This window comes from Bison bison, unplaced genomic scaffold (assembly GCF_000754665.1).
Source record: "Bison bison bison isolate TAMUID 2011002044 unplaced genomic scaffold, Bison_UMD1.0 scf7180017864472, whole genome shotgun sequence".
In the NCBI taxonomy this organism is placed as follows: Eukaryota; Metazoa; Chordata; class Mammalia; order Artiodactyla; family Bovidae; genus Bison; species Bison bison.
The window spans coordinates 4,201,151-4,211,930 of NW_011495033.1; the positions used below are offsets into that span (position 1 = coordinate 4,201,151).

A 10,780-nucleotide genomic window follows, 5' to 3' on the forward strand; every position below is an offset into this window, starting at 1 on the left:
GGGCCCGGAGCCTAGGGAGCGTGTCCCCGGCCAGAGGGCCCAGCGGCAGAGGGTGATAGGAGTTCGACCCAGGGGAGAGTTCCGGCCGAGAGCCGACCTGCGCTGCCTGGGACGCGTGCCAGGAGCGAGGAAGGGAGCGCGGCCCAGAGTCCTGGATTGTGCCGGACTGGCTCCGAGGGGGAACTAATAACCCTCTCGGAGCAAAGCCTGCTTCCTCGAATGCGGGCATCCGAGCGCCACTGTTAGTGGGAAGTCCTTCAATTAAGTGCTAGGGCTTTTGATTTGAACCCTCAGCCCATGACTGCGGGTCAAGGCCTCTCTCAGAAAGATGCTGGAAATGGGAAACAGGACCCGAGTCTGCGCCCTGCGTGGGTCCCAGGCTTCAGTGTGACCTTGAGGGCACATACTCTCTTTATGTGACTTGAGGAAGGGGGTTTGAAGCCACAGGGATGGTGTGAACAATGTGCCTAGGGATGAGACCAGAGAGATCAAATTGGGGCAGGTGAACCAAGTGGAAGGAGACATGGAGTTCACCTCTCCACAACAGTAAGCGGTGCTTTGAAGGGCCCCCAGAAAAAGCAGTCGGGTCCAGAAGTCACTGTGACAGCTGACCTTTTAGTGGCTGAGATGAGACACGGACATGGGGGAGAGATGATAGCTATTTGCAATTTAAGACTCCTCTGAAAATTGATGTAAATCTGAACAAAAACTAGATAGAATAACATTGGTGCAATGCCAGGATGAGGACTGCAGTTTAGAGGTGGAAATGAACATGGCATGATGACACAAAAGAAGTTTTCTTTTGAGCACCCCTTATACGCTAGGCTCTGAGAGGGAGCACAGGCTAATCAGACACAAGCATTACTCCCGGGGAACTTACAGTCTCTAATGGAGATAAGACAGTGACACAAATAACTGAAATGCAAGGTGGGAAAGGCAGTCACTGCTGTGGGAGGTCAGGAGGATGGGTCAGGGAAGAAATGGAGTCAAGGGATACAATGAAGCAGGGTCTGAGGGCGTGATACGAGGAATGCTAAGATCAAGAGAGAAGTGATCTGGGAGGTGTCAGATCTCATGGAAACCAAGCGGGCATCTGCAGCTGGTCCTCAGAGGAGGAGCAGCAGAATCTCTGTAGAGGGGTAGCTTGGCAAGACCCTTCCCTGCTTCAGCTGGCCCCACTGCCGCGACCCTTCTCCGCTGTCATGGCCCCGGCCCCCCCAGTATCCTAGCAGCTTTTTCTGATGGATTAGTACCCTTCACTTCTTAGCTTTTCAGTTGCTTGTTCCTTTTCCTTCCTAATCAGAAACCGACCAGAGGGCAAAGTTTTGGAGACAGTTGGTGTGTTCGAGGTGCCAAAACAGAATGGAAAATACGAGACTGGACAGGTGAGTGCTGGGCGGCATCATCTTTGGTTTTCAGGGTGTGCTCTGCTTCTGAAAGGGTGAAATTTGGTCACAGGCCTGAACATTATGATTTTCTGCCTTGGTGTTTGGTGCCAGACCAGAATCAAAAGTTTTGTTGTTGTTGTTGTTTTAACATGTTTTTTTGTCCCTGTTTTCCTGGATTTGAATGCACTTCATGTGTCATCGGGTTTTGTTTCCAAGTTAGTGTGGACAGAGATGGTTTGAACTATATTGAGGAGAAAGTCCTATTGCTAAAGAGTCATCTAACATAGTGGTTGGTGGGAAGCCAGTGGAGGGCCTGCTTTTTGATGCTTTGTTCTAGTTGAATTGAGTGCAGTGAATTAAGCTCTGGGTGTGAGGCTCTTTTTCTGAGTCAGTTTTATGCCAGATCTACTGAGATAGATTTAGACCCCTTGTAGATAAGGAGAACTTTTTGTTTATTCAGCTTTTTCCCCCTGTATGCCTCCAATAGAATGGGCTTTATGCATTGGTATGAAATCAGAAAGCAGTTCCTTCATGGAGTTGACAGTCTAAGAAAAGAATTACAGCATGCACATGGTTCACGGCTGTACACCGGCTAAGTGGAAGGGAGGGAAGGGAAGGCTTCCTCGAGGCCTCGGCTATGGCCTGACGGCTGAGTAGAAGTCAGCCAGGTGAAGGGACAGTAAGCGTGCGCCACAGTTGGTCTGGGTGGATCTCAGAGTCCAAGGGAAAGAACAGCAAGACCTTGTGCTGGAGTTGCCACCACCCGTGCCACTTAGTGGTCTGGGCCCCACCTGGATGTACCTGCTCGGCTGCAGACTCACTGAACCTTTCTTTTCTCCCAGCTTTTCCTTCACAGTGTTTTTGGCTACCGAGGTGTCGTCCTGTTTCCCTGGCAGGCCAGACTCTATGACCGGGATGTGGCGTCTGCAGCCCCAGAAAAGTAAGTTTCCCTCTCGCTATGCCTCGCAGTATCCTCTGGAGGAGGCCCAACCCATGGCAGACATACGTAATTGGAGTCCCAGCGGTCAAGACAGCCTCCTTCTGGGCCTTAGGAACAGTCCCCAAACACTGCCTTGACACTGATGCCCATGGAGACAAAAGTGCTGAGTCTTAAGCCAAAGGGTCCCTTCAGACCTCCCCAGGATGCTCACCCCAGGCATTCTTAGTTTGCATTATAAGTACCCCAGAGGGCATTTGGGGAACTAGGCTTCTTGATTTCTTGATGTTCAGCTAGAATCTTTCTCCTAGAGTACATTAAAAAAAGAAAGGCTCCATTAAGTGATCGCAGAGAGCCCCTGGGATGTGAGAAGAGTGGGGTGCTCTGGGCTCCAGGGACTGAAGCAGCAGTTTGATTTTCTCAGCTTGGCCCCTTTTTTAAAGAGGCATCCAGAGAGGAAGATAAACGATGACTCTTCACCACACCCTATTGCTTGCTCCTGCCTGGGGAGCGTTGGCCAGGGCGTGCTGAGCATCGGCTCAGCTTCTGCTAAGCCCCTTCGGTTCAGGCACTGGTCTGTTTAGGTGAGGGGTGGCAGGGAGCTGGGGCAGGCCCCGCTTCCATTTCTCAGGTTGATCTTGGGCTTTTCCTCCTGCCCCGTAGAGCAGAGAACCCTGCCGGCCACGGCTCGAAGGAGGTGAAAGGCAAAACTCACACTTACTATCAGGTGCTGATTGATGCCCGAGACTGTCCACATATAGTAAGTAAGCAAGGTGGCTGCGCCTGGGGTTCCTTTCCACGGGGAAGGCCTGGACCCTGATGGGGACCAAGAGAAGGAGAGGGATCCAACAGTTCCATACTGCACTGGGCCCCAAGTCCTCAGGACTGGATAGTGACCAAGAAAACCTATGACTTGCTTCTTGCCTTAGTCTCAGAGATCTCAGACAGAAGCTGTGACTTTCTTGGCTAATCACGACGACAGCCGGGCCCTCTATGCCATTCCAGGTGAGTTATGAGCATCTGAGTGGTGCCCATCGGTGAGGGGTCTGGTGTGTCTCAGGAAGAGAATTCCAGTGCCTTTCTGCTGTCCTTAAATCTGCTTTGGAGGGCGTGTAGATGCTGAGAGCCTTGGTGCCAGCTTCGTCCCACCGTGGGACAAGGCCCAAAAATTGAGTTTCTTTTCAGCCCCACTCTTCCCCGTTCCTCTGTGAGTTTTCTGTCTTTGTCTCTCTGCCAGGCCTGGATTATGTCAGCCACGAAGACATCCTCCCCTACACCTCCACTGATCAGGTTCCTATCCAGCATGAGCTCTTTGAAAGATTTCTCCTGTATGACCAGACAAAAGGTACCCTCTTTCATAAAGGGAAGCTGTAATGGGAGGGCCCTTTCTTCAAAAACAGTGTCACAGAAGCAGTTTCAAAGCTCTGTTTCTACAACTTGATTTAACCTCCCTTTAGACCTGTCGGGTAGATGGCCTTTATCTCCTCCTCACAGATAGGGAAACAGGCTCAGGGATGATGAGAGCGACTCAAGGTTGCTAGGCAGTGGCAGAGTGAGATCTGAGAGCCAGGGCCCCTAACTCCCAGGCCACTTCTCTTCCCCTGACGTCATATTCCTCCTTGGGGCTTATTCTTGGTAGGCATCCCTGTGCCTTCTTCCAGCCTGTGCTGCTTTTGCTCATGTGTCTTCTATACCTTGGCCATCACTGGGAAGGATTTTATAAGAGAAGCAGTTGGCCACTGGCCTGGTCTAACCAGTCATTTCTTGCCCCAGCACCCCCTTTTGTGGCTCGGGAGACACTACGGGCCTGGCAGGAGAAGAATCACCCCTGGCTGGAGCTCTCTGATGTCCACCGGGAAACAACTGAGAATATCCGTGTCACCGTCATCCCCTTCTACATGGGCATGAGGGTAGGTGCCAAGCCTTAGTACCTTCCCTCAGGGCCGGGCCCCCGGGTTCTGTGTGGGGTCCCCAGTGTGACTGCTGGTGTGGGTCCCACATTTAAACCATGTGCCTGAGGTTCTGGTTTCCAGTGCTGCATGTATTGGCTGGGGTCGAGCACCCTCTTGGCAAGAGCTGACAACAAGACCTAGAGCAAGGAAACACTCAGATCCCAGGAAGGAGGCCTCCAGGTTGACTCTCTCTTCTCTTCTGGCTCAAAGGGAGCCATGATTATGAAGAACATACACATACTTGTTTAAATCACTGTAGGCTCCTCTTCCCACATTTTATACATTTATTGAGCTGTTTCTTGCTTGGCTGTAACCTGGGTCTTAGGGTGACAAAAATGAAACACTGTACCTGCCTTCCAGGAGCTCACGGTAGTGGGGGAGGCCAGCCTACATCTTTCTAAGTCTTGTAATCCTGCTGAGATGTGGGAAGGCAGAGGAGGAAGACAGCAGCCTGGGCAGCAGTGGTGGGCAAAGGGGTGGAGGCTGATGGGGAGAGTGGTGAGAGGGAAGGGCCCTCTCTTCTGTTCTCATCCAGCTCTGTGATCTTGATAGGATGAAGAGGAAGGAGGCCAGGGAAGGGCCCAGGGAGCCTGCCTCCCTCTGGGCATGTTGGCCATAGTTAGCACGTCATCAAGATACTTATGGCTTTCTTCTGTCTTTGCATCCGTCCTGGAATACATCTGCTCCACTGGAGTGATGTTGGTTGGAATAGACGTTTTCTACCTTCGGGGACTGAAATTCTTTGTGTTTTGTTTTCCCCAGGAAGCCCAGAATTCCCACGTCTACTGGGTGAGTGTCTAATCTCGGGAGGAGGGGAGCCCAGGAGGCGTGCCTGTGGGGGCAGGTGGGAGGTGGGGGCTTCACCTCCGGGGCGGGAGATGAGACCCGTGCAGGGCAGGTGTTGGCCTTCGTTGCCCTTTTCTCTCGTAGAATTGCCAGGGGGCTAGCCCAGGTTCTGTTCCTTCTCAGACGTGAAGTCTCTCCCCTGCTCCCACAGTGGCGCTACTGCATCCGCCTGGAGAACCTCGACAGTGATGTGGTTCAGCTCCGGGAGCGACACTGGAGGATATTCAGTCTGTCCGGCACCTTGGAGACAGTGCGAGGCCGAGGGGTGGTGGGCAGGGTGAGCATCTTTGGGCTAACAGTCTTGGTTTCTGGTCGCACCCAGCAGGCCTGGGAGCTTAGTGCATGGTCTCCTCCTCTGTGGTTAGGGGCAGGGGGTCAGTGTGTGAAAGCACAGGACTGTTCAGAGTGAGAAACCTCACTGTGAGGGACTGTTATTTAACTGGCCCATGGTCCTTATAACTCGTAGCAGCAGGTCCTGGATTTGGAGCCAAGTAAGTGACGTTGGTGGCCACCCTTTTTAAAAATCTGAATTGGGAAGCCTTTGGGTGTGGTACACACCCTCCAGCACTCCCAGTTGTCCTTCCTCTGCCTCTTTACACACATACATCCTCTGCTGGCCCTTGAAGAGATCTGACTTTGCAATTCCTGCGCTACCCCACCCACTTTCCTGAGAAATAGTCAAGAGAAGGGGCCGCATTCAGTAAGCAGTTATACACATTAGCAGGGACTTGGGGAGGCAGCGTGGGATAGAAAGAACAGGGCTTTGGAGCTCATCTCTTTTCAGACGCCCACTGTGTTGTTTACTTGCTGCATAACTTTGGCCAGGTTATTTAACCAGAATCTCAGTTTTTTAGGATAACATCTATTACCTTATGATGACCAGGACTTAAGTTAGCAGATGTTTGCTGATCATAAGGCACTTAGTGAATAGACGCTGAAAGGGGTATTTGCAGAGATCTTGGGCTTGTCATCTTTGTCTGGAAACCTCAGATGTTTAGTCTGAGATTATCTTTCTCGGGGCCAGAGTAAAAGGCCCAGGTCAATGGCGGTGCTGTGAGAGGAGGTGCTGGCCGGCCGTTATGGTGGGAGGCGTGAGAGGGCATCTGGTCCTGACTCGGTGATGGTCAGCATGTGGCCCTGGGGTACAGGGAGCTTGTCTGGTCTGACCTATTTTGCCTGAACCCTCACAGGAACCAGTGTTATCCAAGGAGCAGCCCGCCTTCCAGTACAGCAGCCACGTCTCCCTGCAGGCCTCCAGTGGGCACATGTGGTGAGTAAGTGGGTGTGGGGGCAGCTTAGGTCCACGGACACTGCAGGTCAGAAAGTGAGAGCTCATAGCGTGCAGTTCACTCTGGACCCAGTGAAGTCCTGAGGTGGAGCTGTATCTGCCATTCATTGTTGTGTGAGTCTTGCCTGATTTATGCCTTTGCCAGTTCTCCGTGATTTTGTGGAATTTGTGTGTGTGTGTGTGCGCTCAGTTGCTCAGTCATGTCTAATTGCAGTTCCATGGACTATAGCCCGACAGGCTCCTCTGTCCATGGAGTTTTCCGGGCAAGAATACTGGAGATTTCTTTCTCCAGGGGATTTTCCTTAGTCAGGGATTGAACTGTGTCTGTTGCATCTCCTGCATTGGCAGGTGGATTCTTTACCACTGTGCCATCTGGGGAGGCCCCTGTGGGATGAGGACTTAGGTCAAAGCGGTCTGGTGACTTTTTGCTACAGAGCTGCCAATGAGTTGGTTTCTTCCCTTGGTGTTTAATTCTGTATCCTGAAAGCATAGTTGGGTGGCTTATCCAGGGTGCATCGAAGGGCTGAATTCAGGACAACTTCATTTCTTCTTTTCATGAAGGGCCAGGATGGGCTCTTGGGTCCCTGGACCAGTGTTATCCTGGCATGAGCCAGGCAGAAGAGCCCAGGCCTGCATTATTCTGCCTCAGTTGTGGTGCTGAGGGCACAGGGCTCTCCAGACCTCTAAACCAGTTTCTCTCTGACTCCCAGGGGCACTTTCCGCTTCGAGAGGCCTGATGGTTCCCACTTTGACGTCCGGATCCCTCCCTTCTCCCTGGAAAGCAATAAAGATGAGAAGACACCGCCCTCAGGCCTTCATTGGTAGGCCAGCAGAGGCCCTGAGCACCCAGGCTCCGCCCCAAACAACAGCCCACATCCCATGAGAGTTGCTGCAGAACTCTGTCACGGCCACAGTGGGTCTCTTAATCGTTTGTGCCATTTGACTTCGGCGTTCTTACTTTGGCGGGTGGAGTATGACTTCTCCAGAAGACTCACGTGGGCCTCCTCCAAGGCTGGCCTTCCCCGTATGCCCTGCCTACGCTGTGTTCCAGTAAACCTTTCCATCAGGAACTGTGTTCAGCGGCCATAGGTGTGGGGGTTCCCTAGCCTGTCACACAGTTGTTAGAATGCGAGGTTTGGGCAATAAACCAGTGCGCGCTTGGCCACCCTCGCCGTTTCTGCCCCCCGACGTCTCAGGCTCCCTTTCTGACCTGGCGGGGGCCCTTGGTTACTGTCCTTAACTGCCCTTCAGGAAGCTGCCCCTTCAGCTAGGGTGTCTGTCTCCATCGTGGGGCAGGGGTTTGCCTGATGTCTCCCAGGTCACTCAGCCAGTGAAGTGGGGGATGGGCTGGACTCTGTTTTCTTTACCCTCTGCCAAGTGCAGAGCTGGAGGGCGGCAGCAAGGTCAAAGGAGTAAGGCAAGCCTGTTGGGTTTCCTGGAGCAGTGGGCCTGCCAGCCACGGGCACGAGTCTGTCAGGCCTCCAGTTCAGAAATGCAGAAACTCAGCCAGGGAGCGTTAGGTATGGACAGTGACTAAGCCAAGCTACTTTCTGAGCTTCTTGAAGATCTCCAAGAGCCAGAGATAAAAATGTGCTGCATTTTTGCCCCGATTCTTAGGATTCTTGCTTGCTCCCTGACTACCGTTTTCTTAATATTAAATTTCAGTTCCAGCCCTTTATAGTGTTGTCCTTAATCCTCCACCTTAGCTCAGCTGGCAAAGAATCCGCCTGCAATGCAGAAGACTCCGGTACGATTCCTGGGTCGGGAAGACCTGCTGGAGAAGGGATAGGCTACCCACTCCAGTATTCTTGGGCCTCCCTGGTGGCTCAGCTGGTAAAGAATCCACCTGCTATATGGGACACCTGGGTTCGATCCCTGGGTTGGGAAGATCCCCTGTAGAAGGGAAAGGCTACCCACTCCAGTATTCTGGCCTGGAGAATTCCATGGACTGTATAGTCTGTGGGGTTGTAAAAAGTCAGACATGACTGACCAATTTTCACTAATCCTCCACCAGGGGGAGCCTGGGTTGCAGGGCAACTGAGTGCAATGGGGCATAGGCCCCAGTGAGAAGGTCAGGTCAGGTGGTAAACAGAAATACATGAATTATGGCCACACAGCAGTGAGTGACCAAGCTCTACTCCCTGTAAGCACGGCTCTGAAGCACCGCAGTGTAACACAGGTTTATTAGAAATTAGTGTTTGCTTCCATCACCTATGCCGAGCAACATGGAATTGTAGTTACATGATAAAGAAGTTCTTTCATGCCAGGACCTGTGCCATCCTTCAGCAGACCCTGGTCAGGTAATAGATCAGAACCTAATGCTGGCCCGTGTGGTTAACAGCAGGCTTCCAGTTTTCTTAGACACTGACAAGGTTTAACCTTGATCCACACTTTTTGTGTACATTCCCCAGGGCTGCTCAGAATTGAAAAATTTACACAGCCAAGAGCATTTTCTGAATGGGGCTGGGAAACTCAAAATTCCCCAAACCCTTACAACACAGTCTGACTTTAAAAGCTAAGATTACTTCAGTGAGTTCAATGTTAGTATTTTAAAACCAAAGAGAGATTTTCAACTGGAAGAGATAAGTGCCCAGAGTCCCAGACTGTTGTGCTGTCTCAGGAAGAAAAGACTGCTCACCACTGAGACAGCTGAGGATCTCAAAGTCCCAGCAGTGAAGAGAGGCCCAGGGACTGGGGAGGTTAAGGGACAAGCATTAAAATACCTCAGTGGGGAGCTGGGACTTTGAGTATTAACGGGCTTTGGGAAGGCAGCTGAGGAAACAGACTGGTGGCCTCAAGCAGAAGCATTCCAGTCACTGTGGGAAACCCAGAGTTGGAATCTGGCCAAAGAAATGGATTTGTCTTCATCTTATTACTCCAGTGAAGGCTTGAAGAACCGTTCATAGCTGACCATCAAGGTGCCTCACCTGAAAGTCTATACATTCAAGAGTACGACTAGCGTAAAACGCCTGATTAGAGTCACCTTTCTCCTGCGCTAGCACAGGTCTTCGTGTCTACTAATCCTGGCCTGGCATTTGCCCATAGGCTCAACTGTAAGCAGCCACTTAGCTATGGTCAGAGTAGTCAAGAGACATGAACTTGATCAGCTATGTCCTTTCCTGACTGAGCAGGTACTGCTGAGTGCAGTGCTGGTTTGTTAGGTTGGCTGAACAGCTCCTTCCTGGTGGCATTCCTTTAGAAAAGAATTCAGATAAGCAGCTGCCCGCGGGCCAAGCCAAACAGAAGGGAATGAAAACCGAAGCCCTGAAGAGGAGCTTGGAACTTGCACCCTTACCCAAGGGTGCGGCATCTCTAGAGCCAAATTTACCCAACAAGAAAGAAATGAAGAACCCTTTCAAGGCTTTTAGGCTACACACATTCTCCTGTGTTCAGGAACTCACCACTGGGCAGAACCACCATCCCCAAAACCAACAACATGGATGGGGGCGGGGGGATGGATGGCCAAGCATGACCACCTCAGTGGGGCCCCCGGGAATGCAGGGCTCTGTGTTTGCTGTCCTCGGATGATGGGCAGGTGGGTGTGGGGCCCATGGGCTCCAGCCTGCCTGCTGCAGCTCCTGCCCCCTGCCACCACAACGGCCCTCTGAGCTTACAGTAAGGGAGGACAGCTTGCTTCAGAGCCAAGGGCGAGAATCCAAGAGAACAGTCATGTAAGACCCTAAAAGTCAGTGCATATGTGACTCTGAAGATGTGGGGGTAAACGATCCTTTCTTCTAGGGGTGTTATTAGGACCACAGGTCCTAACTTACACAAACTCACCCCGTCAGTGCTCTTTGGGTTGGCTGCTTGGCCACTGTGGCAAAGCTAGAGCTGGTCAGTTTTTTTATTGCTTCTTTCCCCTCCCTTAGATTGACTCTACAGGGAAAAGGGGATTCGATCAGAAGATGACGTGGGTCAGGGCAGATTACAAATCTCCTGAATAAAAGTACAAAGTGCTTAAAGAAACAGATCCCAAAGGTAGCAAAAGGGCCAAGGGTTCTGCTTTACCACGGATCTTGGAACCCTGGAGGGGTAGCAGAAATACCCAGTCCCCTCATTATTCAACTAAAACTAAAAACTAGTCATTTCCTAGATTATTTGTTAAAAACGTAACTCATCAAGCCTGTGCTTAGGAAAAAAGGAGCCCCACCTCCTGTAAGAAACTGGGCCTCCACAGCACCAGAAGCCACCTTCCTCAGAGAGAGACCCGTTCCCCGTGGGCCTCCCCTGAGGCCTAAAGTAGCCTTCAGCAGAGCAAAGGTGTGCTCAGCCAAGGGAGGAGGGGAATGCTCCCAATGGGAGGTGGACAGGTCAGTCCATTCAGCCCAGGGGCAGAAAGGGAGAGGCTGAGCAAAGGGGCCAGTCCTCC

General features: G+C 51.8%; 1 protein-coding gene across 1 annotated transcript in view; it reads left to right on the plus strand.

Moving 5' to 3' along the window:
* Nucleotides 1-7,574, plus strand: part of POLDIP2 (polymerase (DNA-directed), delta interacting protein 2) — a 7,824-nt gene extending 250 nt beyond the window's left edge. Inside the window, exons 2-12 of the mRNA XM_010861429.1 lie at nucleotides 1,149-1,183; nucleotides 1,251-1,385; nucleotides 2,231-2,328; nucleotides 2,989-3,085; nucleotides 3,255-3,330; nucleotides 3,563-3,670; nucleotides 4,099-4,235; nucleotides 5,040-5,066; nucleotides 5,275-5,400; nucleotides 6,314-6,393; nucleotides 7,122-7,574. Coding sequence (XP_010859731.1) covers nucleotides 1,149-1,183; nucleotides 1,251-1,385; nucleotides 2,231-2,328; nucleotides 2,989-3,085; nucleotides 3,255-3,330; nucleotides 3,563-3,670; nucleotides 4,099-4,235; nucleotides 5,040-5,066; nucleotides 5,275-5,400; nucleotides 6,314-6,393; nucleotides 7,122-7,236 — 1,034 coding nt within the window. The 3' untranslated portion in view covers nucleotides 7,237-7,574. The remainder of the gene's footprint in view (nucleotides 1-1,148; nucleotides 1,184-1,250; nucleotides 1,386-2,230; nucleotides 2,329-2,988; nucleotides 3,086-3,254; nucleotides 3,331-3,562; nucleotides 3,671-4,098; nucleotides 4,236-5,039; nucleotides 5,067-5,274; nucleotides 5,401-6,313; nucleotides 6,394-7,121) is intronic.
* The last annotated feature ends 3,206 nt before the right edge of the window (nucleotides 7,575-10,780 follow it).